This window comes from Aulonocara stuartgranti, assembly GCF_965226115.1.
Source record: "Aulonocara stuartgranti genome assembly, chromosome: 12".
In the NCBI taxonomy this organism is placed as follows: domain Eukaryota; kingdom Metazoa; phylum Chordata; class Actinopteri; order Cichliformes; family Cichlidae; genus Aulonocara; species Aulonocara stuartgranti.
In genome coordinates, this window is record NC_138948.1 from 18464816 (window position 1) to 18491939 (window position 27124).

At 39.4% G+C, this 27124-nt stretch overlaps 4 protein-coding genes across 5 annotated transcripts; 2 read left to right on the forward strand and 2 right to left on the reverse strand.

Moving 5' to 3' along the window:
• Positions 1 to 356: 356 nt before the first annotated feature.
• Positions 357 to 10916, reverse strand: LOC309719360 (uncharacterized protein). Its single transcript, XM_082555421.1, has 15 exons — positions 10559 to 10916; positions 8250 to 8359; positions 7488 to 8171; positions 7120 to 7288; positions 6913 to 7010; positions 6345 to 6554; positions 5997 to 6084; positions 4733 to 4854; positions 4480 to 4585; positions 4318 to 4389; positions 4104 to 4213; positions 1860 to 3916; positions 1497 to 1710; positions 1240 to 1333; positions 357 to 1173 (listed from the first exon to the last, which is right to left on the reverse strand). The coding sequence occupies exons 2-15, from the start codon at positions 8306 to 8308 to the stop codon at positions 1024 to 1026; spliced, it is 4233 nt and encodes a 1410-aa protein (XP_082411547.1). The 5' UTR covers positions 8309 to 8359; positions 10559 to 10916; the 3' UTR covers positions 357 to 1023.
• Positions 10917 to 12614: 1698 nt separating this feature from the next.
• LOC309719336 (Rieske domain-containing protein-like) lies at positions 12615 to 15677 on the forward strand. 2 transcript variants are annotated; one of them, XM_082555383.1, is made up of 4 exons: positions 12615 to 12846; positions 14360 to 14581; positions 14687 to 14721; positions 14872 to 15676. In XM_082555383.1, the coding sequence occupies exons 2-4, from the start codon at positions 14386 to 14388 to the stop codon at positions 15160 to 15162; spliced, it is 522 nt and encodes a 173-aa protein (XP_082411509.1). In that variant the 5' UTR covers positions 12615 to 12846; positions 14360 to 14385; the 3' UTR covers positions 15163 to 15676. The 2 variants fall into 2 exon arrangements, with proteins under 2 accessions (XP_082411509.1, XP_082411510.1); XM_082555384.1 differs by lacking the exon at positions 12615 to 12846 and adding an exon at positions 13206 to 14167 and having other exon boundaries at positions 14872 to 15677.
• A 472-nt stretch (positions 15678 to 16149) lies between these two features.
• gtf2h3 (general transcription factor IIH, polypeptide 3) lies at positions 16150 to 21739 on the forward strand. Its single transcript, XM_082553451.1, has 13 exons — positions 16150 to 16388; positions 16480 to 16559; positions 16658 to 16764; positions 17146 to 17288; positions 17379 to 17441; positions 17885 to 17914; positions 18016 to 18044; positions 18138 to 18212; positions 18880 to 18933; positions 19125 to 19193; positions 19287 to 19422; positions 19506 to 19542; positions 21394 to 21739. Exons 1-13 carry the CDS (start codon positions 16379 to 16381, stop codon positions 21461 to 21463), a joined length of 903 nt encoding a protein of 300 aa, XP_082409577.1. The 5' UTR covers positions 16150 to 16378; the 3' UTR covers positions 21464 to 21739.
• Positions 21740 to 22020: 281 nt separating this feature from the next.
• psmd9 (proteasome 26S subunit, non-ATPase 9) lies at positions 22021 to 26133 on the reverse strand. Its single transcript, XM_082553457.1, has 6 exons — positions 25957 to 26133; positions 25765 to 25864; positions 23353 to 23546; positions 23147 to 23248; positions 22809 to 22897; positions 22021 to 22176 (listed from the first exon to the last, which is right to left on the reverse strand). The coding sequence occupies exons 1-6, from the start codon at positions 26080 to 26082 to the stop codon at positions 22149 to 22151; spliced, it is 639 nt and encodes a 212-aa protein (XP_082409583.1). The 5' UTR covers positions 26083 to 26133; the 3' UTR covers positions 22021 to 22148.
• Between the last annotated feature and the right edge of the window lie 991 nt (positions 26134 to 27124).

Genomic DNA, 27124 nt, shown 5'->3' on the forward strand with positions numbered 1-27124 from the left:
GATTTTCATTCCTCTTTTCTGCAGAGCATACCTCCACCTCTCATCTTTCTTCCAGCTGCTCCCTACTCTCACTACAGTTCATAACGTCATCTGCAAACATCATAGTCCACAGAAACCCGTGCCTGACATCATTTGCCAGCCTGCCCATCACACTGCAAACAACAAGGGGCTCAGAGTCAATCCCTGATGTAATCCCACTTCCACCTCGTCACTTCCACCACTTTTTTGTTCTCCTCATGCATGCTGCTTTCATATTATTTATCAGAAGACTCAGCACAAAACTCAATGTCAAATTGAGCTTGGATAAAAATGTAGAAGGATGTGCTATAATTTTAATACAAAGAAGTGCTTGGGTATACTTTTTTTAGTCCTTATTTTATTGATTTTCAGTTGCCCTCTGTGGAAAAATGTGCACACATTACCCAAAGTTAAACACTGACATTTAAAGAGGAAGATTTCAAATTCAGAGATCACAACATAACAGATATCAGCAATCTTGAAATCTTAAAAAATTTAACACTAGAAAACAGTCTGCTAAGCAAGCATTTCTATTACAATCTGAGATCAAGCTCAAACAAATGCGTGGTTCTATGAGTTGTCAACCCAGAGACACAGATTTAGCTTTGTCCAGATAGTGGTGCTGTGAATAAAACATGCATTAAGATTAAAACCAAAGATTTTCTTTAATGAAAAATTACAAAATCAGCAGTTTTCATGGACAGAGGCTAAGAAAAAATAGATAGAAAGAACTATCTTTAGTGGCAGAATCAGAATTCCATATATATTACTGTCACCATGAAAGAAAAACATATGATTGTACGTTTCACCAGTAAAACCCTTAGTGCATCATGCATTTTGACATCAAACACATCAAGTGACAGCTGTCCAAGAACTCATCAAGCTCAATTTACTTAAACATAACAAAGCATATAGGATGACCATATATGTACGATATGTAGCAAGCTGCAGTTATTGTTGTCACTGAAAACATTGCACAAAAACATAAGTATTATTAACTCAAATTCAACTAGTTAATCTGTGATCGTCTGCTCCCTGTGGGTGGATTGAGGTGATGGGCTTCAGATATGGCTGTAGCTGAGCTCTCATGCTGTGTACACACCAAGCCTTTTTCTCCATGATTTCCTCCAGCTGCTGGACATATTCTCCAAATGCCTAACAGAAAAAGAGTATGTACATTAAAAAAATGTAAAGAGTTGCTTTTGTTGCTTTATTTCTCACCATATCAGGCTGCTGGCACAGAAGCTTCCCCTCTTTACGACATAAAGCTTCCATCTCTTTTAGCTGCTCCCAGTGGGCCTTGAATATACACCACCTAAAGTTAGAATGGGTACAAAAAATATGCATTAATGTTTTATTAAAATAACCCCTTTTTGTGCATCATTCTAATATTATCAAATACACAAGAATATGTTTGTGTTATTTTAATGTTTTTTGGATGATTACACTAACAAAAATTGTGAGAATTCTGGACCTACTTTGCGTGGTCTAAGTCGTCCAGCTTAAACAGCTGGATCGTGGGTCTAACGTGGTGATTAGTGTTTAAATCCTGTAAACTGGGTAACCCTTGCACAGAAGTGCATGTAGATTTTTTAAGTGGTGATGCAGGAGGTTTGTTGAATGTAGCTGGTGGTGTTTGCTTCTGATTGCTATCTTGATCCTGTGAGGAGTCCAAAATATCTTCAGGAATACCTGCACAGGAAAACAAAACAAGGTTGTGGACAGACCTGTTTAAACACACACACACACACACACACACACACACACACACACACACACACACACACACACACACACACACACACACACACACACACGACCATCAGAATTTATACTTATACCTGTGTAACAATTACTGAGATGTACGTCTTGTTTTCCCTCTGTGTGATTCGTAGCTGTCGTAGTGTCAGATAAGGGAGGGTAGTGCGTCTTTGCCTGTGGCAGTTCCACGAAAGACAGTTGCAAACCCGTATTCTCATCCTCTACAACTTCCTCCATCTCTTCCCACTTGTTGTATTCTCTATTGTCATTAAGAGGACTGAGCAAGGTGTTTTTGTTGTCCCCTCGCAGGAAAGAGATTGTAGCAGCCTGTTGATCCACTTGAAGCTGGGAGATGCTGAGGGGCTCCATGATGGAGCTAAAAGAATCCACCTGAGTCTCATTTTGAGGTAAAACCAACTTTTTGACTTCTGAATGGTTATGTAGCTGAGTGTGAGCTGGATTTTCTGGTGGTTTGTTAAGGGGTTCAGTAGGTGTGATGGAAGTAGTGGAAGGTAATGTAGCTGGCAATTTACCGGGATTAGCAAGAAACCATAGTTCTTTCTCTCTCTGTGTGTTTGATTGTACTGCCTCTGGGATGACTCTCGTACACTTTGATTCAAAAGAGGCAGCACTAAGCATAACTGGGGTCAGGAGTGTGCTGGTATGTTCACAGTCCGGGGAGAGGGGCTGCTCTGCAGGGGGGTAGCTAATGAGGCTGTTGCCCTCATTGTTCATGTGAGCAGACAATAAACACCCTTTTTGAGCTGCTCCCCCCTTCCCAGCATTCCACACTCCATCAGCTGGGTCATCTGAGGTATTCAGTCCTGCCACACCCACTTCCAGTCTGTCTTGTGAATCAGAGCTGTGACACAATTGTGTCTCACTTGTGTCAAAGCAGACAGCACCTGCTGTCCCATTTGACATCCACACCCACCTCCCTTCTCCCCTCTCCACTCCAGCTGGCCTCCTCTCTTTCCTTCTTTGCCTTTCTTCACTTGCTGCCTCAAGTGACCTCCTCTTCTCGTTTCTACTCATTTCTTGTTCAAATCCTGTCCATGTTCCTTCCAAAGATGCCCTCGAGTTTTCCCCAACACCACCAGTGTCTCCATTAGCATCCTCTTCACTAATGTTATTAGAGATCGAAGAGGTTTCAGTTTGTAACAGAATCTCAGCGCTGGGAGAAAACACCTGTCCTCTGTTACCATTAACTCTATCTTCAGATCTGGTTGTGCATCCATCTAAAACCAGTTCCAAACCATGATTCGCACGGGAAGAAATGGAGAGGTGAGAGACAGAAGGCTGAGTAGAGGAAGAGGGAGATGGATATATAGAGGGTGAGGAGAGTTGGCTGGATAAAGAAGCAGAAGAGGGCATAAACTGCTGCAGCTGCTTGTGATACCATCTCAGATGCCTCTCTCTTTCCTTATCCCTTTCATTGGCCTTTGGTAACCCCCTTTGTATTATCCCTTCCCCTTTACTATTTGCATCTCCATTCTCTCCACCTTTTTTTATTCCACCTTTCATAGCATGTTGCTCATGTTCTTCTTCTCTGAAACAGGAGTCAGATTTACTTTCAGTAAAAAATGAATTATTCTCATGAGCTTCTCCCTCCTTTTGCACCTTCCATACACGCTTGTCTTTTGGTTGTCCCGACACCAGCACTGCCCTGGGGCTTTGCTGGTGTCCCGACTCCAGCACTGCCCTGGGGCTTTGCTGACTAACAGACTGTCTCTCCATAGTTTTTAAACTGTCATTTCCTGTTCTCCCCCCTCCTAATTCATCTGCTTCATTTCTCCGATGCCTTTTGTCACCTATTCTCAGCCAACCTCTAACTGGAGAAATATGTTCAAGTCTGATCTCTCCCCTCCGTCTCGCATTTGCTTCCTCTCCACATTTGGTGTTCTTGGGTGTGGAGCAGAGAAATGCACTCCTCACAGGTGACCTTGTGGTAGGAGTTGTGGGACCGAAAGAATCGCTTTGTCTTGTTAACTTTGGCTTCTTTGGAGGACTTTTCCCTCTACTGCTAACAGTGCTACCAGTGGTGCTGCTGAACAGGTTTTGATTGGGTGAGGCTGCTGTCTTGCCTCTGTTTCTTCTTCTTCCTCTCAGCCCTCCTTGTCTTTTCAACTCTTTTACCCTGAAAATATTAAAGAAACCTTGATTGTAAAGACTGAATTTAATAGAATTTTCCCTTTCATACAATATAAAATCAGAGGACTGAAACCCGGCATGGCTTTACACAATAAAGATATCAATAAATATTTTAAGAAACTAATACAGTATATTAAATTCCCCTCATTATACCTGGACATGTGCACACTTACCGGTCTGCATATCTCAGTGTATTAAGTGTGTGCTCCGTTGCTGTGTGACCAGGTGAAATGTTGGCAATCATGCATGTCATTGAGTCACCGACAAATGAATCTTTCAAAACCTAGAAAAAGAATTCAGTATCAAAACATAGAGGATCAGTGGAGAAACCAGAAAATCAGCCATATGATGCATACTCGTGTCACTATTTCCGTCAGCTTTTACTACCTGAGTCAGTTTGCTCTGCCTAAAAGGTGTGTGCGATTGTTCCTGATCAAGTGACCGGATACATTCTTTAAGCTGAGGGAAATAAAAATCAACAATGTCAATGAACATCCTTGACTTTATGTTGGGCCTCTTAGTGTGAGAGCACGTATCTGTATAGCTTACAGCCAACAGACTCTGGTTGATCTCAGCTCCCTCCATGCGGCTCTGCCTGTCAGGTTCTTTGGCATCGGATGCTCTTTCGCTTCCTGCCAGATCCACAAACCACATTCTACGCAGACACATACACACACATTTTACAGTCATTTTACACCGACACTGTTGTCTTGTTTGATCTACTAATCAATAATCAATAATTAAAGTATGGTTTCAGAGAAAGAAAAAAGTAACATCATGAAGTGCGTTACCTGTCACTCACCTGCCAGCTATCTGCTGGTTTGAATCTCTAAGCTGAATCTGAAGCAAGGCATGGGATCGAGAAGAGAGTGGATTCACGCCACTCATCCCCTGTGTCCGCTCGGCTGTACCCTGAGAAATCACCTGAGTAAGAGGGGAGAGATGGAAACTACTCTTACTAGGTTGAGGAGATTGCAGAAATCATACTTACTGTTAGGTAATGTTTCATGTATTTAAGGTTATTAAAGACAGAGGTGGGGATCACAGAAAAAAAAAAGTCCATGAGACAGCAACACTATCAAAATGACTCTGGTAAGTCAAACTGCTGGGGGAGTCTGTTTAGAGTGTTTACATATTTTAATAAAAATTTCAGTATCAAATCATATTGATATTGTGACTCACCCCGACCTAAGATAACACTGGTACACCTGTGAGACCATAATATAAAAGTGAAGTGCAAGAACAACTGCTACACTCAGTTCAGTTATAGCTGGGGACCTGTTTCTTATTATTTCCAGGGAGAAAAGATCTTGGAATCTTTCTGTGCATTAGCTCATCTGTTCCCAAGAAGCAATGAGGTCACGCCATTGTCTGTCTGTCCAGAATTCACAGGAATTGCTTCGCCTCCCACAGTATTGGTCAGATTGAGTCAAACTTACAAAAAATAATGACCTAACAGATCTTCACCCAAATTGTATTCAAAGTTGAGGTCATATTCTGCATTTTAAGGACCCTTTTCCATTTTCAAAGCATAATCATCATACACACTGCATACAATTTCACCAAATTATCATTCCTGATGGACTGAACAATATTAACTTCAAAGCATTTAACAGAGTCATTACTGTGAGATTATCTATGTTGATTTGCATGCACAAAGTGATGAAGAAATAATTTTATTATGTTATTGGTCATGATCATTGTTGGGGCCTTCACATTAGCATTACATACTATTTTCAGTAATCTGGTCAATGCTATAATTTGTTGATACACTCACATATACTTATGCTTTACTACTGACCTGAGTCATAACGCTCCAAACCTCAAACACTTTATTTGGTGTTGAAGTAGATGAATTTGTCCTGCGGCCCTGCTTGACCTATCAGTAAATTTTATTTCTCATTGTTTTTGAAATACAGCCACACACATTAAAATGAACCACTTTTCTTTCTGTAGTTCACACACTAAAGTAACCAGTGAATTGTGATGGATCATAAGCCAGAAACACTAATATGTCACTGATTTTTTTAAATAATATAACTTATTGTAAAGAAAATCAGGCAAACCTCCAGCAGAGAGCTGACTGAGTCCACTCTGACATCTCGCAGCCCTGAAATGTGAACCACTTTCTGTCCATCCTCCCTAGCAAATAACCTGCAGAAGAAAGAAAGAGAAAGATTAAGAGATACAAATACAGAAGAAAAACTTTGAGGCTTTGAGCAAAATACTAAATAAAGAAGTGAGGACATCCTAGATCCAGGCATCTCAATTTTATGATAATGTTATCATAAAATTGAGACCTAAATGACCCCAGTGAGATAGAGATTATATGAATTCCCCCAGTGCAGCGTCCAGCTCAAAAATCTGCATGCACTTTTAACACAACCCCCCCCCCCCAAAACTTAAACACAGACCTTTTTCTGTGGTCCAGGAGGTCATACAGCTGACCACAGTAGATCTCGAAGAAGCTGACAAACACCAGCTGGTATGAGTGTGTGGCTGACAGGTGAGCAAAGATGTCCTGAACTGCCAGAGCATATAGTCCTGGAATGGCAGGTGAACCCAGCATGGTGTGAGTCTTCCCTGCACCTGTTTGACCGTATGCAAAGCAGGTGACTTTGCCTCTGTGCTCACACACACAAAGAAGTATAGACGATTAGGATACACTGATACAAACAATGTCCTTAATGTGGTGCAAATGAATACCTTTAACCTAATTCACTTTTTTAAATTGGGCATTTTTGTACTTTCTGCCCATACTGAGATGTACTGTTGTGCATGTTTATTTCATTTAACAACCTTTCATTTAACAATTTTTATTATTTAGTTTATTATACTTTAAAATTTGTTAAATTAAAGTTGCACAAAGTCCATTTAACTAAAGCATTGGGACTGCTTTTTTTGGTGTAATGATATACTGTTTACTGCACACTCAATCAAGTTAGTACAACTCTAGCAAGATGTCCATGAATGCAACCCTACCCTTTGAGCATGTGCTGCACCAGAGGATATGCTGTTTGGTGATAAACCTCTTCGTTGGAGCTTTTCTCCCCAAAAACTTGGTCAAAGTAGAACTTGTGCTGTGTGGACAAAAAAAAAGCAACAGGAAAGGTTTGAAAAGGCCTTAAAGTAGTAATTCAAATACTGTGACATTGGTTAGAGTACACTGTCTCCTCTCTGCACATTCACCTGCAGTATGTATTGTGAGAGATCCACGGCTTCCTTGACTTCATGGACAATCACACACTCTCCACCTGGAGTTGTCACAACATCTGCCTCTCTTTGTCGGCTCTCGGTGCATGTCAGTGGTCTTTTCCTCACACACACCTTAATCCGCTGCTCTTCTGCTTGCCTGGCTCTCAAATTAGAGTTAGAATTTCAATCACAGTAGAAAAACTCAATATTATAAAGAGACACTGTCATAAAGACAACGACAGTCATCAAAAATGTTGTCTCATCAGTGTGTTTACATTTGCTTTTTTCTAACTGTCATTTATGTATCCTGCTGTCATCAATGACATTCAGTCTAAGTAGAGGACAGTATAGACCACACTCACTGTTTGCACTGAGCAGGAGGAGTACTCATTGGTAGTCCATAGTTATATCCAGCTGTTCTCTTTGCTTCATAAACAGGTGTTGGCTTACACATGCATCCATCAGTGTCCATTTCTGTATAAAGAGTTTTCTTCCTTGTGGTTCTTTTTCTGTCTTTGTGACCCAAAGGTTTGTGATTAAATGTGTTTGATGTCACATTTGCAGGCTTGGGTTTTGGCCTATATTGATGTTGCACAGAGGTAGCAGATCCTTTTTTCCTAATGGACTCCTCATATCTGGCATACCTCATGTTAACGTGAACAACAGGATGAGACAACCGCTGATGATGATCACTGGTCTCATTACTGAAATCAAGTCGCCTGCGAACATGTGATGGTCTGGCAAAAGTGCTGGCAATTATATTATTGACAGCAGCTCCATTACCATCTTCATCATCAAAAATGCTGTCACTATCATGATAAAAGCTGCTATCCACTATAGTGCTGCCTTCGACGCGTCCACCACCACTATAGTGATAATCATCATCATCATCATATCCAAGGCCCTCCAGATCAAGAGTTTTGACAAATTGGACAAGTTGAAATAACCGAGTCCTGTCCTCCATTGTGTGTATCCCCAGCAGGGGGTAGTCCTCCATGGTGAGCACTGAGATGTGGGCTGTACGACAAACACCCACTGAGGTAAACCTGAAGCACAGGAAAGGGGGAGGCAAATTGTTTTATAGCAGAATAGTGCCAATTTGAATGGCTTGTGGTTGCTCTTACCTGGCATAGTGATGCTGTAGCCCGACCGCTCTCAGACACTCATACAGACAAAGTGTCATTTCCTTCTCTTCCTCTTCTTTCCCTTTTTCCTTTACTTCGCTCCACCTGCCCTGGAAGTGGCAGAGACATCCCTCAGTATTTTCGTCTTACAGCCAATAGCCGGTCATTGTGTCATTACTACCACACTGCTCTGTTGTTGGTAAGCAAAGCAGAGGATACTGGTAGCAGGTCGAAATCTGACACTAGGCCAGCAAGGAGAAAGGGGAGTGTGCTGCAGTCGTCACACATTTCTGTACAGTAGCAAATACGATAAATATAGCAAACACATGTAAACAGCTGCCGGCTTCTACACAGGACTGACCAGTTGCTGCAACAGCTCTGCAGTAAGGCATGAGAGACAGCCTCTTCTCCTTCATACATAAGCCACAGTCACTTTGGTGAGTCCATACTGGGATTTCATGCCCTGCCTTAGTAACTGCAAAACTTCAAATTGTGCTATATAACTTACTGAATGGGGTTTCATGTATATTCATGTCTGCAGAGCATAAAGTAAATGCTGAGGAAATCCCAATTCCTATCACCTGAAATGTGACTGATCTGCCATTGGGCAGATCTGTCACTGTGTATCTGTGTGTCACTGTCATCTGTACTGTCACTGTGAAAACATCCAGTGCTTCTGGACTGATCACGTGTCATTGTTTTACAGCTGTTAAGGGTTTTCCCCCCGTTTTACTCTCTTTCTCTTTTGCCGTGACTTTCTTTTTCCCACAGGTTGAGGTGGGCATGTACCACTCCCTAGCAGAGCCACCTGGTTTTCTGCTCTTCAGCCAGTGCACTAATTTCTAATCTAATCATTACTTATCAGCACTTAAGAACAAACTCGAGCTACTGTTCTCTGCCAGATTGTTATCTATGGTTGTGGTAATAAGGCTTTTTGATGTTTTCTGAGTACGTTGCCTGCGCTAAAGTCACCTGTTTCTCTAAGTAGATCCGTTTGTCAGCTGAAGAGCTCTCTCCCTGTGGATAGTAGTTACCTGATATTCTGAGCTGGTCTGTTCCTGCAAAAAGAAACTGTGGACTTACTCACCGAAATACTAAACTGCCTGCCTGTTTGCCTGGATTCAAGTAAGAATCCAGTTAAGTTCAAATATCAAACACCTCAGTCTTTATCAACAAAATGAATGAACGTGAAGCCTGCCTGTTTTGGGTCACAGCTGGTCATGACAGCATGGATGGGACCAGTGCTGGAAAGTAAGTAGAGCTACTCAAGTTCTAGACTGAAGCACTTATGCTATGTTGCTTTCTATTACCACTGTATTGGAGGCACTTATTGCTCTTTGTACTGCTTCAGCTTCAGCTAGTATTTATTTTGCAGTCATAGGTTATTATTATAATAAAAATTTAAACCTAAAAATAAATCGGTATACCATTATACATTACACTAAATAGAAATTACTTAAACAAATCAGAGACAGAAGATTTGTTCATATTCATCATCTGTCCTCTGAAACACTGCGAGCAAGTCAGGAACCTTGGAATCATTTTGGACAGTAATCTTACTTTTGGCAATCATATTAATAATGTCACTAAACAGCTTTCTACCTATTAAAATTTTGTGTAATTTAAGCATTTTCTAATTTTTAATATATTTTATTTGAAACTGAATCTGAGAAAAATGTGTCATGCATTAATATAAACCAGGTTATTCTATGGTAATGTTCTATTTGAAGGATTATCCCAGTCGGATGACTTCAACTAATTCAGAATGCAGAAGCGAGAGTCCTTACGTATAACATACGTAAGGACTCTCTAAACTGTCCTTACGTATTACATATGTAAGGACAGTTTAACACAGAATTGCCTTTAAAATATTTTTATTAGTCAAGCTCTCAGTGGTTCGGGTCTATTATCCAGAACTGAATCTAAATCTGTTGAGGAAACTTTCAATTCTGTGGAACAACCTGCCTGCTGACCTGAAGTCAATTACAACTGTGTATAGATTCAGAAACAAACTTGGAAATTTTTAAATCCCATGGTTCTCTACATAACAAAACAGACATTGACATTACATATTAATTATGTAATTATGATTCTAGTTATAGCTGGTAGATATCATCTTTTAGAATTTTCCTGGACTCCCCTGTCTGGTTGTTACTGCCTGTGCCACCACGGTTTAAAAATCCTGGATTCGCCCCTGAATGGATCCCACTTACATGCTTGTGCTTGGTTTAGTTTAAGAAGTGATTATGCTAATTTTGACACAAATAAGTTTTCTTTTTCTAAAATGCGAAAATCACTACAAAGCTTACCAGATCAAGTCCAGACCACGCAAAGAGCAACAGATAGCCGCAAACGCAGAGCCAACTGAATAGATAATTTGATTTTTCACAAAGTTGCTAGCTTCAGCAGGACCACTATTTCCGTACACAGAGAGGGTCTCCATGACGACGGAAACGGTTGAGGAAGAAGAGCGCTTTGTTTTCCCGCTGCTCGTCCTCACGGAAAAGAGGAAATGTTAATGTTAACATATTTCCGAAGGACAGCCGGTCGGTTCAGCATGACAGAGGGATGATAATCCTTAGGACGGCTTAATGCCCACCAACAAACCCACTAAGACAGAAAGCCTTCTTACAGCCATTACAGCATACTGAGAGATGGCAGTACTACGAGCTACAGTATATTTTCTGCGTTTATATAATATAGAGTTTTCAAACTGTTTTGTTTTTTTGTTTTTTTGTTGTTGTTTTCTTTTTTTGGGGGGGGGGGGGGGGGGGGGGGCTTGTTTTACTCAGTCTAGATAAATCTTGTATACATATATACTCAAAGACAATGACACAAATATATCTGCCGCACAGTTCCGGGGGATGCAGTCCAGGGATCAGAGCGTCCAATTCAGCCCACTGGATAGCTGTTCGAGGACAATGACTGTATAAATTATTTATTATATGCTCATTGGTCAGATTACAATGAGGTCTATAAGTAATAAAAATGTGCGGCTAATGCAGGCCAGTGTTGCTACAGAGAAGTAAAAATGAATGGAAAGTAAACATTTTAAAGCATAAATGCATAAAATCCTGTTGCACTTACTCAGGATACAAGTTTTTATCCTGAAATATCCTTATTTCTTCATCCAATATGATCTGTCATGTGTCATCGATGCATTTAATGTAATGAATGTAATGAATGTAAAGACTTACATGTATTAAAATTGGATTTATTTTGCATGGTTCTCTCAAGGTTATTATTCTTTGCTAGTTTATACATTATAGTTTTTCTAGCATAGTCCAGTTTAGATCAAAATGGGATATATGTGGCCCATTAACTTAAATGAGTTTGACACCCGTATAGGCAGACAAAATGTTTACACTCTGATACACTCCAATACGATTGTAAGCGTCTTCATGGTTGCTTTTAGAGATAATTGCAAGTAGAAAGATAGTGGTTTAAAGTTGCACTGTCTATAAATTAAATATACAGGTCAGTGCAAAACCCGTGATGCAATCCTCATTTCGTTATATTTAGCAAAGAATATGTAAAAAAAAAAGAAAAAAGCTCTTTGGGAATCACCTTGCTGGTATCTTACCTTTGGCATTTATTTTTATTTATTTATTTTGTATATTAAACTAAAGAAATGGGAAAGTTTATATGCTTTCCAACAAGCTGCTAGTAACAAAGTGCCTAAACATACAGTTTAACATAGGTTCATTGTTAAGTTGTCTGTGTAGAGAAAACACTTTCGTTAGATGCATTTATGAGTGATTTATAAGTCAGTGTTAAGTAGATTAACAAACAAAATGAAATTCCTCTGAAAACGGTCCAGTGCAAAGACTGGACTGGAAATGAGTAAAAAAGGAGCAAATTTCCTTAAAAAAAAGAAAAGAAAAAAGAATCTCCTGAAGACCGGCCGAACGACTGCCTAAGAGCACTTAAAAATCACAATAAAGTCTGGCTCCTTGGAATCAAAATATAAAGAAATGCTCAAGACATACACAAATGGGTGATAATAGACTTCTTCATCTTGGTACTTGCTTTTTATTGTATTTGTCCTTATTAACATAATTATTGCTCCTTTTTGTGTGAAGCTTTTTTTTTCTCAATTCAATATGCACTTGTTGTGCTATTTCAGTGTGTGCAGACTGCACTGCTGTATCATTTTCCACATTTTTTTTTAATTTTCTGTTATTCCCCTATTTTGTTTTGTCTACCTCGCATGAATAAAGAAAATATCTCACCACGCAAATATACACACTAATTACGCAACAGTGAACTACTTCGGACAGATTTGCCACGAAGTGAAATGTTCTCTGAAAGTTTTTTTTCTTTTTTCTTTTGTTGCATTCTGTATAGTTTCACCTGGGACGTATTTCGATGTAACACACAACATTGGCGCTTCCTGTTCAAACCTCAAACACTCGTACATTTCTTGAAACTTCGACGTTTAGTTTACGTTTTGTAATTTCACACATGTCCAGTTTTCTCAGGAGGCCTGTTTTAGAAAGATAACGTGCTGACACGTGATCGAAGCGCTCTTCAGCAGCAACGAAAGAGACCGAGCATGACAGCCGCTCATTGACTTCACGGTGAAATTACAGAAAAGGTAATTAAACGCTTTATGGAGTTGGCGTAGAGAAATAGAGCTGAATAGAATAGAATAGAACGCGTTACTCGTTATGTGTTTCATATGTGTAAATGTGAACCTTATTAGCTAGCATATTTCTGTGTGTTTTAGTCACACAACGCTGGTTTCCTCCGTCAGGTTTGATAGATGAAAACAGGTGACAGGAGAGTATCCCTGGACAAAATTCAGACTTTTTACATAATCTGTACAAAGCCAGTCAAAGTGACAGATTATCGCTTACGAAAGGATTTACAATGTTTGTTTGTTTTTAAGTTAGTATATGAACTTTGGAAAGGAAAACAGTTTCTTCTTCTTCTTCTTCTTCTTCTTCTTCTTCTTCTTATTATTATTATTATTATTATTATTATTATTATTATTATTATTATTATTATCATCATCATCATCATCATCATCATCATCATCTAGGTATATATAAAAAATATTTTTCAGTAAATGTGCAGGTTGGTGAAAAGAAGATGTCTAACTATAACTGTACAAAAAGAACATTAGGTTGTTTACAGTGTTCATCCAAGTGACTTCAGCAATGACATCAGTCTATATCTCAAATATACCAGAATAACCAAAAACTCTTCATGGCAGTTATATTGAAATTGTCTGTGGGCAACATGAAACCAGATTTACACTTATTATTTTGATTTGGGAGGAGGTGCTGGCCGTCGGATTGGGGTCTGGAATGCGGGGCCTCCCTGCTACTGCAGATAAGGAGGCGGTCTGCTTTCCTCCACCCCTGAGAGAAGGGTTACATCTCCTGGGTCTGTGTATGGTTTGCCCCTCTGGGGCAGGGGTACCCAGACCTGGGATATAGAGTATGTTTGGAGAGTGTGAATGTGTGTACAGTGTCTATTTGTGTCTGTCTCCACGTCAGGTGAGTGCTGAGTATTTGTTTGTGTATATGGGGGTGGGAATGCATGGTTGTGTCTGCATGCGCCTGTTCGTCTGTGTCTATATGTCAGCTTGGGTCTTAGACTCCACCTCTCTGGGAACATCTCAGGCTCTCCGAGGTATGGAGACTTATCTCCCCTCACCACACTCCCTGCCAGTGGCTGATGCCCTCAGACGTTGGTGTATTGGTGGTTCTTGGTGTCTGGGGCTGGGCGCTCATGTATGTACCGGCTCACTCCTGGTAGCCGATTGGCGGGGCCTGGTGCCTGTGGCTCAGCTGTGCCCCTTCCGGGGGTGGGGCCCTGAGGCCCGGTGGCCAGAGGACTTTTAACTGTATTTTCATAGGTTTTACAGCTTTTCCTTTGGATAATTCATACTACTCTGAAGAAAGTAGTAGGTAGACAATTAAGTGACTTTACTTGTATGTAGACATCCGAGGGGTTCTATGTGTAGTTATAAAAAGAGACAGACAAACACTGTTTTTTTGTGTGTTTTGTAACTGGAGTGTAATAAGCAATCCACATAAAATAAGAAATTAAAGTGATCTTTTTGTTCTTTTCATAAGCGTAATCTTTTTCATTTTATTCAGAATATCAGCTATAAGAAGAGATCAACATGTCCTCTGAGGACGAGATGTCTCAGACTTCTTCTGCCTCTTCCTCCTCCTCAAACTTGTCTACCTCCCACTTCATTGGAAAGAAGGAGGACATTGTCAAAGCTGGCCGTGTGACAAAGCTGGTGAACGGATGCAGAGATGTGCTGGTCGTGCATCACCAGGGGCAGCTTTATGCAATGGACGTGCACTGCTACCGTAAGTACTGCTTCTGCTGAGATAATCCATAGTACATTGCAGAGTATATGTTCTTCTACGGCTCGTCGTTGATGTCCATAATGCCACGTTTTTTTTCACGGACAGATTCAGGTGGTGCTTTACAGTATGGAGACATTGAGGTGAGTTTTCTGCTGTTTATTCTGATTACTGGTGTATATTAAGAAAATCAGTCACCTTTTGACTCGTTTACTGTAAACAGCTGTGCATAAGTCTGACACTCAACCTTTTCTGTAATATCTAAAAAATCTTTTGATCTGTGTTACCTTTAGGAGTTCAATGGACGGCTGTGCATCGTGTGTCCTTGGCACAAGTACAAGATCACCCTCGCAGAGGGGGAATCGCTTTACCAAGCTGTGGACGACCCTACAGCCAAACCGCTGAGGACTTACTGGCGCTCCAAGGGTGTCAAACAGCGGGTTCATAAGGTCACTGAGGTCAACGGGGATGTGTACGTGACGCTCAATGACTCCGGCGAAGCCATCAAGTCAGACGTCTACCAGACTGAGAAATACAGGCGCGCTTCACTCAAAGCCAAGCCGAAAGCCAAACCCAAGATATAACCTTTAATGCTTCAGGGACAATTTAAGGAGCTTTGCTCGTCTTCCATCTGACTCTCTGATCTTGTAATAATATAGAAAACATGGTGTTCTGCAGACGTGCATACAATCAGTAAATGTCTGGCATGGTGACTCCTCAGGAACATCTCTATTTTGAAGCTGATACAAACAGCTGACCAATACACAGTTTGTTTTTAGTTATATTTTCTAAATTACTGTTATTTTTAAACAAAAATAATCATTGTGTTTCATTATAACTTTATATGTGAATTTTTATAATTGTTGTTATTATTATCATTGTGTTTTTATTGTATTTATTTTTTTCTTGTTATTAAACTACCTTAATGGGGATCAATTTTTCCAGAAAAAATGGGACAGTGTGCAAAAAAAGCAGAATGTAATGATTTTGAAAATCATTGAAACATTAACTATTTAACTCAAAGTATGATGAAAAATAAAACATGCATCATCTAATCTTATCTGTTATGCAATAAATAACACAATTTTAAAATGATTCAAGACTGTAACTGCTTATATTGTGAAATCTACAGCAGCAGCTTCTCAGGTAATCAGTTAGTTCAATTAAACTGATAACCCCCTGTCGTGATACTGCTGAATTTTATATATATAATATATAATTTTCTGTAAAAGATTTAAAAACTTAATGTGTTGTTTTTTTCTAGCACATGAACAGGATGATGATCTGAAGCTTGCAAAGAAATATTAGAATTAATTTATAGATGGAATTTCCATCCATAAATGTATTTTACAGACCGCCCTGCCTCCCGCCCTATGGCAGCTGGGAAGGGTTCAAGGGGGCCTCTAAATTGGATGAGCAGAAGATAAGGGATAGATGGAGAGATTTAAGAACGAAAAAAGGGTTGGTTTATATGACCATGAATGTAGAGAATGTATAGACCTAAGAATTTACGCTACAGCAAATGGGCGCTAGGTGGCAGCAGTGTGCCGGGCGTCTGTAGTCTGCTATGAAAAACCACAGAAGAAGAAAGAAATCGTTTCCTGGAGATGCCAGCGGTGTAAGTGATGAGAAATAATGTGCGTATCCCTGCATATAATTGTTTTTCCTAAACTATCTGGACTTTAATACGCTCCTAGCTGTCTGCAGATTGTTTGAAGTTTACGATAAAGTATGAGCACTAAGAGAAGATAGAGCAGCAGAATAGAAGCCATCTCTTTTTCAAGACAATAATCCGCCGTGATGGCATCAGGTATGTAGCCTGGCTCATAATGAGTCTTTGCAGTATTTGTTTTGTACACTCAGGTGCTTTTTGATGAATCTCTTTCAAAAATGTTGCCTAGAGGACGAAATCAACCTCCTGGTGATCGTCGTGGATGTAAACCCCATATGGTGGGGGCAGCAGGCTCAGCGGGATCCACAGGTATTAGCTGTGATGTCTGTGGTTACTCTGACTCATTAAAGTTTTTCTGAATGTCTCTGATGCCAAACAACGCTCCATGTACCCCTGTGTCCGCCCAGTTCACCCTGTCCAAGTGTATGGATGCAGTCATGGTGATGGGCAACGCTCACATGGCCATGGCTAGGACAAACAAGCTGGCTGTCATTGCTAGCCACTGCCAGGGCAGGTAATTTCATACCATAGTTTCACTGGGTTTTACTGCACAGAGGAATTTCTGAGGTCCACACACAGGCTTGTAAACCATATTAAGAGGAGAATCACCATCATGTGGAAAAGTATATTATCTGTCAGTTCTTGGACTTAAATATTAGGACATAAAAAACAGCAGTCGTCTTAAAATCAAGGAAATACAATATCAGATGAACAAAAACTGTTCATCTGTTTGCAGTGCAAACAGATTATCAGTTTAGCTGGTGGGTGTGGAATCCAATATGCTGGTCTGAGTATTTCTTCCACTAGTTTCAGTTTCCAGGAATAAAGTATTGTCTGTTTAATGTTTTGCTGCTGTCGCTGCTCATACGCGCTTTTCTCCCACTCACTTTTTCAGTCACTTCCTGTATCCCAGTAAGAGCTGGAGTGGAGAAGACGGTGGTGGCAATGATGTATCCTCAAGCGGAGATGGAAAATATGAACTCCTGTCTGCTGCCAATAACCTTATTGTCGAAGAGATCAGGAACATAATGTCAAAAAGTAAGCGTGTATTTACGAGGATAAACTCTTAGGTATTTAAAGATGTTGTACAATGCTCCCTAAAATTCAGTGTATCTCACATGATTTCAGTTGAAGTGACGGGAAATTCAACAGATACTTTGTTGGCCGGATCCCTCGCCAAAGCTCTCTGCTGTATCCTTTTCGTGCAGACTGTTTTATCATTTATGACATACTGTGCAATAATAAACAGTGCATTCAGTGCACGACTCCACAGAATCAGCCAGGAAGTGTAAGACAGGTGCTGGAAACTGTAAGCAGATATTTATATTTATAGCTTTTTTACAAAATTACTGTAATTAATGTCAAATGGGCCTACATATATGTAGGTAGTGCAGGAAAAATATTGTTAATCTTGACTTTAGAGGACATTTAGTGTCTATTTTGAAGAGAAATAGAATGCTATCACTTATTTAATCTTTCTTTTTTGCAATTTTAATTTATATGCCATCGTCGCCCAGAGAATTTGTTTGTGTTGCAGAACGTATGTGATGTTTTGCTCTAAAGTTAAATATCTATAGATTATTTATTTTCCACCAATATTATTTACTTTTTCACCTTAATCCTTTAATATATAGATATTCACCGGCTCACGAAAGAGCTGGAAGGTGATTTAATCTTTATACATGCTTAATGCCAGTTATTGAATGAAGTTTTCCATTTACCCTGCTTTAATGTGTATATATATATTTTCTCTCTCTTTTTTTAGTTGGACAAGAGATTAAATCAAGAATACTGGTAATGCCCAAATGTTCAAATATTATGAATGCTTTTGTTTAGTTTTTTTCCCCACCTGACTTTGACCCCTCTTTGACGCTTTGCACTGTATAGGTGGTAAAAGCGGCTGAGGACTGCGCTCTCCAGTACATGAACTTCATGAATGTGATTTTTGCTGCTCAGAAGCAGGTAGAATATTAATAGATCATTGTCCTGTATTAACACTTAATTACCCTTTACTTACTACAGCAACTGCTGTAGATGAAAAGTTGGACCTAAAGATGCTTATAATGAAATGCTGTGTTGAAATAAAATAGTTTAAAACTCCCAGAAATAAGTAAAGCTGTTGACACTATATATAAAAACATCTGCTATCACTTAACATCCAAGTCATTTTCATGCTGTTTTTAAGAAATATCAACCACTAATCCTTCTTTATTACACATAGAAGCCAAAATTTACAAAATAGAGTTAAATGTTTTATTCATTATGACCCAAACTAACCAGCTGAGTCCATAAATTCAACAAGACCGTCTTTACAGAGGTAAAGCTTGAGGAGCCGTTTTCCCATTGACTTCTATAAGAATGGAAGTGTTTTTGCAGCCAGAGCAGTCGCCACCTGGTGGCCATTAGAAAGAATCCAGGTTTAAGGCACTTGACTTTTCAAACCTGGGAGCCTTCTTCACCTATTATACTATTTATGATATCAACTGAAGTTAAACTAAGCCCAGGTTGTACTTGTCCTGTAATACCAGTTTGTAATATAAAATGGTTCAGTGAGTCAGCGTAATCTTTATTTAGGTAGAAAGGTAAAAATGAAACGCTAAATTTAAAAACGTTTTTGTGTTTTAAACAGAACATCCTGATAGATGCCTGTGTGTTGGATTCAGACTCTGGTCTCCTTCAGCAGGTAAATTCTTATAGCTCTGTAAGGACAATCACCACTTTGCAGTTTTCCAAGTATTTAAGAAAAGTACTTTGTCTTAACACAAATATTTTTCAGTGTATTAACATCTTTAGTGTGAGGTAGTGTGGTGATTATCATGTGATGTGATGTGTGCCCTCTACCATGCTATCATAACCGTTATATACTCATTTCAGGCTTGTGATATAACTGGAGGATTGTACATGAAGATACCACAGAAAGTCGCCCTTGCACAGTATCTGTTGGTGAGAGTGCAGTACAGTTTCACACGCATTAAGAAGAATGGGGTTGGTTTCATTTGCATCTAACGACAGCTGTTTTTGTTGTCTTCTGAGCAGTGGGTGTTCCTGCCTGACTCTGAGCAGCGGTCACAGCTGGTGCTGCCGCCGCCTGCACACGTGGACTATCGAGCTGCGTGTTTCTGCCACCGTAACCTCATTGAAATCGGTTATGTGTGCTCAGTTTGTCTGTCCAGTGAGTTTGAATTGCTTAAGTCTTTATTACTGGAAAGAGCTGCAGTATGTTTTTTTTAATCAGTCTGTTTCTTTTGTTTTTAGTATTCTGCAACTTCAGCCCCATTTGTACGACATGCGAGTAAGTGTCAGTGTTTGTGGAGTAGTGCTAATACATCTACATGTGTACATTCTGTACACTTATTTCCATATTAGGGCTGCCACAAGCGATTATTTTGATAGTTGACTAGTCACCGATTATTTTTGCGATTAGTCGACTAATCAGATCACGCGTCCATTGGACGTACAAAGTACAGCTTATTGCACCAGCATGCATCTGCTCTTATTTAACTATCATTAGCTATCATTGGAGTTTATTAAACGCAGCCGTCTGCTCCTTGCTATCTAAAATATAACAGGACACCTTAGTATATTCTCCAGCATCTCGCTATTCTGATAATCAGCTGTCTGCTTGACGTTTATTCAGCTGTGTAAAAACTATAACTTTAATCTCAGCCAAACCGATTTACTCAGAAACAAATAAAATACTGAAAAAGGCCAAATAATAACATTTGTAAGTGATCTAATTGACTTGTATATCATGTTTAGCCTTAGTAGCGAAAGACAGCGGGGGGTTTGAAAACGATTGCTCTAGTGAGCCTTGAACCCCGGCTCGCTATCGAGCTGGTGGGTAACAGACGTCTCCGAAAATGTCGGAGCGCTTTTGAAAATATGTGGTGTCTTCATAAACTGAGCAGATATTTGAGGTTTACACAGCTACATCCTCGCCTGAAAAATGTTAAACGTTTATTTTGTGCCCCAGAAAGAATAATAAGAGTAATATTAAAACTAACTAGCTGCCGCCATTGTTGGAAACTGAGCAGGGCCGCGCTATGAATTCTGGGACACAGCTTCTTCTTCTTCGAGGTTTAACGGCAGCTGGCATCCTTCTTCATGCAGCGCTGCCATCTTCTGTCTCAGTCCGTTATTACACTCTTGAACCCTTCTACTTATTCCTGCGTCTTTTGGGATCTTACAAAGCTTCAAACGACGCGTCGACTATTAAATTGGTCGTCGACGATTTTGATAGTCGACTAATCGTGGCAACCCTATTCCATATGTCTTTGAACATTGGCTTTTTCAAAAACATTTTTTGCCTCTGTACAACAGCACAGTGGATTTGTATCAGGTCTGAAGTGCAGACTGTTTTAATTCAAGGGGTCCAAAAAATATTACATTAACTGTTCAGCAAATACAGCCCTGTTTATATACAGTCCACCATTATGACAAGGTGATGCCTGTTTCCCTGTTATTTCTTGACAAATTAAGGAGAACTTTCTTTGGATAGATGAAACCACGGTTAACTTGTCCAAGAATTATGGGAAGTGAAAAGTATGGAGGAGGAGTGAAACAGATCATGATCTGGAGCATACCATTTATCTGTTAAAAATATTGGAGGCAGTGTTATGGCATGGACATGTATGGCTCCCAGTGGAGGCAAGCCAATAGTGTTGATGCTGTGAATGCTGATAACCGTAGCAGGATGAACTGTGAAGCGTGCAGGTCTATACTCTCTGCTCAGCCAAATGCTGAGTTTCACAACGCAAATGGATAATGACCCAAAGCATACTGCAAAAGCAACCAAATAGGATATTCTTAAATGGCTGAATCACCTCAACTCGATACAATATGCTTTTAGCTACTAAAACCAGAGACCCACAAACAAGCCTGGGTGAAGGCCTAGCAGAGCATCTAACAAGAGCAAAAGGAGCATTTGATCCACTGACTGCAAAGGACCTTTATCCAACTATTGAAACTAACCTTATGTGATGTTGTTAGTTTGATCAGTTCATTTTAGGCACCTGAAAGTGAAGGGCTGTGTATAAAGAAGTCTATAATAATTAAACAGTGCAAAATTTTATTTAAACACCTTAAAGCTTAAAGTCTGAACTTCAACTTCCATTTAAATCATGTATTGTTTTTTTCTTTTTAGGACTGCCTTCAAAATCCAGCTACCACAGATAGTCAAGCCCAAAAAGAAGAAACTGAAACAACCAATGTGATGGGGGATTTTTTTGTGTTTGTTTTCTCATACTAATACAGTGAATTTAAATATACTTGTGAGGCAGTATAGCCTTATGGACATGTGGAGTAACACTGATTGTCTTCATGTTCACCGAGGCTGGTACTCATGTTTGTAAAAACATAATTCAGACATGACTGAAAATAAGTCTCGTTTTCTTCGTCTTGGGTAAAAATCACTCACCCAAAATTAAAACAGACACCGTTTTGTTATGATTTCATTATTTTTACATTAAAAAGACACCGTAATAAACGTATGTTTTTGTTTCATTTTTACAATAATCGTAATAGTGCTGTCTCCATCGTGATCTCAGAAAGGTTTGGGTGTTTTTTCTCCACAGAGTTCAAAATAAGCCTTTATTAACAGAGGACTGCAAATCACGCATGTGCTCACAGTCAGCTCATCATCACTTCAGATAAATAAGTGTCCAGCTGTGCTCCCAACAGGAAATCAAACACTGAACACCATAAAGCTGCTTTTTAAACACACAGAAATCTAATCAAGGTTCAGCTCCACACTCAGTAAACTCAGCATGACTTCTTGAACAGAGGTGCTTTATTTTCATACATCCTGTTCTGAAAACTGGAATAAGGGATATTGTTCCAAGTTCCCATAAAGTAGTGAAAAAGCCAGAGAGAGTTTTCAAACTTTAAGTGTTAGGGTGATCATCGCTGAACTGGAACGATGTTACATCTGAAAAATACAAAAATCAAGAATAACTTTTTACTTCTTATGGACATGATATGATGAATTTTAAGTATGTGTACTAAAAAGTGTTTTACTAGTGTCACTACATGGCAAATTGTAGAAATAATATGCCAAGAAACAATTTTTCAGCATTTTCTTGGCATTGAGGGCATCACTTGTTTTTGTTTCCAAATATCTATTAATCTCCAAACTCGTACAACTCAGGAGCTGCATCCTCTGAAGGTGTGCACTACATAGGACACAAAGCCCACACTGAGCTGCAACTGTGACAGCAGCAGAGGTAGAGTAGTATATTTTTGAGGGATATGAGGGTGAGAGAATAAACCACAGTATTTCAGATGATGCAAGAAAATTAATTATTCATTCATTCATTCATTTTTAAATTTGAAAACTTCTCACAGCCCCGAGCAGGTGTTGGATTTTATATCCAGTAAAAATTTAGAATGGCATTTTCCCAGATGATGTGATAGGACACAAACTTCGTTGGCAGCATAGAAATGGGAGAGACTTTGCTACAGTGCTGCAACACGGTCAGCCTTTAAAGGATGCATCCCCTGAGCTGGGGGAGAGCTTGAGTCTATATCAAACATGTCATTTTACCACAGTCGTACACTCACCCCAGCAAACCTCTGCCTGACCACCGCTGTGGAGTCAGGCTCATCTGAACTTTCTGGCCAGCCCGGATCACCGAGACGTGCAATGGTTTCTGCAGAGGAATGTCAAATTACAGTTTGCAGACTCAAATAACAACAAGGGAGATGCTTTTAAGAAACAAAAACAAAAAATCAAAACATTGCATTCTCTCATTATGACAAAGTTAAATACAAATGAAATTATATGCAAAGTATGACTTCTTATGCATCACAAGCTTCATGCATCAACAAAAATAAACTGTAATGGAATATTAAGAAATGAAGTTTGATTAATTGCCCATTGAGTTTTCTGTGGTTCTTACCCCTTCACTGTGTTGCACCACAGAAGCAATATTCTGGAGGTTCTGAAAGTTCCCTGAGTTCACAGAACCAAACTCGATCAGCTGATCACCGACTCGGAGCCCCTTTTAAAAGAAACAATCACTAAAATTATAGGAGAACCCCCCCAACAATGTTTTGCAGCACAAACTGAAAACAGCTGCTAGCTACAAAAGTTCACATCACTCACAGCTCCACAGGCAGGTGATCCCTCTGTCACAGCATCAAGCTGTGCAAAAGGTGGAGGCAGCGTAACCTGATGTTCCATCGCCTCCTCCTGGGCTTCTGCCTCATCCTGTTCCCGCTTGGCTTTCTCTCGAGCATGCAACTTGTGTAGGGCTTCTTCTATCTCCGCCATGATGGTCTTGTGATCGTTCTGTAAACCTGAGTATAGAATAAATATCTTAATAGGGTTAAAACCAATCTGAAATCAAAGAAATATAATAAATAATAAGTATACATTAAAACATTAAATAACATATTAAGTAAACAAAAATATATAATATACACCCAATAGCCACTTTGTTGAAGACATCTGTTCAACTGCTTGTCAATGCAAATACCTAATCAGCCAATAACATGGCAGCAGCTACACTAAATGTAGCAGGGAGGCTGGTCTGAGTCTTTTAGAATCTGCTGAGATTTTCTCAACCAACCATCTCTAGGGTTTACAGAGACTGGTCAGAAAAACAGAAAATGTCCAGTAAGTGGCAGTTCTCCGGGTGAAAATACTTTGCTGATGTCAGAGGTCAGATGAGAGAGAATGGCTTCGAGCTAATAGGAAGGCAACAGTAACTCAAATAACCACTCGTTTAAGCTATGCTGGAGTATCTCTGAACTCACAACATCTGGAACATTGAAACATATGAGCTACAGCAACAGAAGACCACACAAGGCGCTACACCTGTCAACTAAGAACAAGAAACTACAGCTACAATCGGGAGGGGCTCATCAAAATCAAACAACAGAAGATTGGAAAAATGTTTCCTGGTCTGATGAGTTTTTCATTTCTGCTGCAACAAAAGCACGAATCCACTGCATCAGCAGTTCAAGTAGATTATGGTGGTGTAATGGTGTTGGGGATATTTTCTTGGTCCACTCTGGGTCCTTAGTACTGAGTGAGCATCATTTAAACTTCCCACCCTACCAGAGTATTGTTGCTGAACATGTTCATCCCATTTTTAGCACCTTGTTGAATCTATGCATTGAAGCATTAATACAGCTCTGAAGGCAAAGGTGGGTGCAGTCTGGTGTACACTCTGGCAAGTGTATTACATCTTAGAAAAATAAATGGCATTTAAAATGCTTACTACATGTATTTAAAACCAAATAGAATTATCTGTTGGTGTCATCTTTAAAATATTTTAGTGACCATTAACATGTACTTTTGTTTCATCATGCCTTGGGAACGTAGATAAGTTATCTGAAATACTACTTTAATTTTTAAAAACGCACCGCACACGTGGTGTGTGCGTAAATTATGAGATATCAGTTTGTGCTTTGATAGCATACATCAGTTTTTCTGCCACACAACATAAAGAGACATTATCTGCCACCAGAGATGGGCAGTAGCGCGTTACTTGTAACACGTTACTGTAATCCGATTACTTTTTTCAAGTAACGAGTAAAGGGATTACTATTGCAAAAAATGGTAATTAGATTACCGTTACTTTCCCGTAGGAACGCTGCGTTACTGCGTTACTAAAACCGTGGGTTTTTTGCAAGAATGTCTCATGACAGTGACGTAAGCAAGTGCGACGTTTGTGACAACAGCTGTATGCAGATCAACAGTGGATAATATATCGAGTACTGACCTTACTTTGAGTTTGATTCCATAAAAAGTGACAAAAACATTAGCGTCTGTTGTGCGTGGGAAGAAAACTTCTTTTTACAGCGAAAAAAACCCCTAAACCTCCAAGCAAGCACCGAGTGCGCAACGACGTAATGGGAAACTCACAGAGAAACTCGCGGATTCTTCCACTGACCGCCGCAGCACACCTGCACCAGGGTAAACCTCCGCCTACCCGACTCCTGCTTTACAGGTGAAAATAGAGCAAAAGGAGCGCTAGTCTTTGATTTTATTTATTTTCTGCTGTGTTTTACTTGCATCTATTTGAAAGAGTGAGTGTAAACACACACACAAAAAGAAAAAATTATGTGCTGGAATGTGCAGAAAATAGGTTTAAATATTAAACAAATTTCTTCCAGTCAGAGAATGTTGCATATAATTTAATTTTTGCTTGATGCATAAAGTTAAAAGATTAAAACTAATAAAACAAGTTTTAAAAAGGGACTTTTCCATTTGATTACATTTTGTATGATGGATTATGCAGAAAAAGTAGAATTGGGCTGAAAGATCTATCGCTTTATCACCTATTCAGGTTGTAAATCGTGTTTTTAAAAAGTAACTAAGTAATTAATTACTTTTGAAAATAAGTAATCAGTAAAGTAACGGGATTACTTTTGGGGAAGTAATCAGTAATTAGTTACTGATTACTTTTTTCAAGTAACTTGACCAACACTGTCTGCCACACAGTCAAACACGACATGCGTGTCTCCAGCTGTCAGGGAAACCACTGAAAGCAAACAAACTGCTGCTCACATGAAATGTTGTGCCTAGCCGTCCTAATCTGGTACAGATTAACATCTGCTCGTGGGTAACCCTCCGCATCCACCAAAGAGTCTTCAACTCCGACCCCCTGCTGTAAATAAAAGTAAACAAAGGCGATTAAAAAAACCTTACTGTGACTTAGCTTTGTGCTACGTTTTGCTAATAATATGGTCGCCGACTTACGTCTTGTAGGACATCGTAATACGCCTTTATCTGCTCTTCAATTTCATCTTTCTTCTTGATGAGGTTTTTAACATCATCCATTGTTATTTCGGAGTTTCCAGGAATGTTTTCATCTGTCATCTTCATGGCTGCTCCAACTAGTGCTTCCGGTGTAACGCCTGTTTCTTCTTCGCTTGTCTTTATTTGGCAGTAAAGCGCTCCGCTGCCCCTCAATGATTTGCTCGTTGTACGAAAACATTTTAGACGATCTTTAAACTGGTATTACTGCCAACAGCACAAATAATAATGAAATTACTGTTGGTCATTGTTATGGTGTCCAAAACAACTACAGCCGAAAAGCGCAGAATTAGAATGAAATAACTAATAATTTAAATGACACATATAGAATTTCTAAAAAATACCTAAACTGGAACATTTAAACTTTGGCTCATATTTTTTATACTCCAGTGGAAAACACGTTCACCACTGGGTTCCATCAGTACAAAGACCAAATAAAAAACTTCCGACATCTCATACACAACAGTGATCAATGATTCTTCCTTTTGTGCATCTCTCAGCTCAGATGTTTTTGTGCTCTACCTGCTTCCATCTGAGAAGCAGAGCTGTAAGCTCTCGGGGCCCTCTTCTGTTGAACAAGCTCGTTTGGTTTGGGAGAGAAACACCCTCTCTATTTTTAAGATTAGGTTCAAAACTCTCCTTTTTGATATAGCTCATTGTTTATATGTTTATATGCGACTTTACTCTTAGTTATTATGCCGAGACTCTCTTCCACTCGACTGAAGATCTAGATTAGGCAACAATATTCACAAAAAAAAAAAAAAAAAAAAAAAAATTAGGTCAACTTATTGCCTGTGTATCCTGAATGACTAGGACCCCGCCCCCCTCCTGATGATGCAGTAATGCTGGTTGTAAATAACAATTTTGAAGTTGCAAGAGATTATCACTATTTTTGCCCTCACCAAAACTAAACAAAATATTAGTGCGAGGCTTTTTTGAGTACTTTATTTTTCCTGTATACCAATTTATTTATTTTCCAAAAGAGCTCCAACAGTTTTTTCTAATCATATAAGATGCAGACAGTTATTGCTACTAGAATCTCAGCATGAATTTGAAACCTTTCAGTTTTCCATTTATATGATAAAGTTTTGTTTTTTTAATAAAAAAAAAG

Excerpts from the sequence above, each read along its gene's own strand:
- LOC309719360 (XM_082555421.1), bottom strand. The coding sequence starts at position 8,308 with ATGACACTTTGTCTGTATGAGTGTCTGAGAGCGGTCGGGCTACAGCAT. Across the intron at positions 6,085-6,344 it reads CTCCTGGACCACAGAAAAAG|GTTATTTGCTAGGGAGGATG; the intron begins GTCTGTGTTTAA and ends TTTCTTCTGCAG. Across the intron at positions 4,855-5,996 it reads CAGTCAGCTCTCTGCTGGAG|GTGATTTCTCAGGGTACAGC; the intron begins GTTTGCCTGATT and ends CCTCTTACTCAG.
- LOC309719336 (XM_082555383.1), top strand. The coding sequence starts at position 14,386 with ATGTCCTCTGAGGACGAGATGTCTCAGACTTCTTCTGCCTCTTCCTCC. Across the intron at positions 14,582-14,686 it reads AATGGACGTGCACTGCTACC|ATTCAGGTGGTGCTTTACAG; the intron begins GTAAGTACTGCT and ends TTTCACGGACAG. Across the intron at positions 14,722-14,871 it reads TACAGTATGGAGACATTGAG|GAGTTCAATGGACGGCTGTG; the intron begins GTGAGTTTTCTG and ends TGTTACCTTTAG.
- gtf2h3 (XM_082553451.1), top strand. Across the intron at positions 17,289-17,378 it reads CAGGAACATAATGTCAAAAA|TTGAAGTGACGGGAAATTCA; the intron begins GTAAGCGTGTAT and ends ACATGATTTCAG. Across the intron at positions 18,213-18,879 it reads TTTTTGCTGCTCAGAAGCAG|AACATCCTGATAGATGCCTG; the intron begins GTAGAATATTAA and ends TGTTTTAAACAG.
- psmd9 (XM_082553457.1), bottom strand. The coding sequence starts at position 26,082 with ATGAAGATGACAGATGAAAACATTCCTGGAAACTCCGAAATAACAATG. Across the intron at positions 25,865-25,956 it reads ATTACGATGTCCTACAAGAC|CAGGGGGTCGGAGTTGAAGA; the intron begins GTAAGTCGGCGA and ends TTTTATTTACAG. Across the intron at positions 22,177-22,808 it reads TCAGGCAGAGGTTTGCTGGG|ATGTAACATCGTTCCAGTTC; the intron begins GTGAGTGTACGA and ends TGTATTTTTCAG.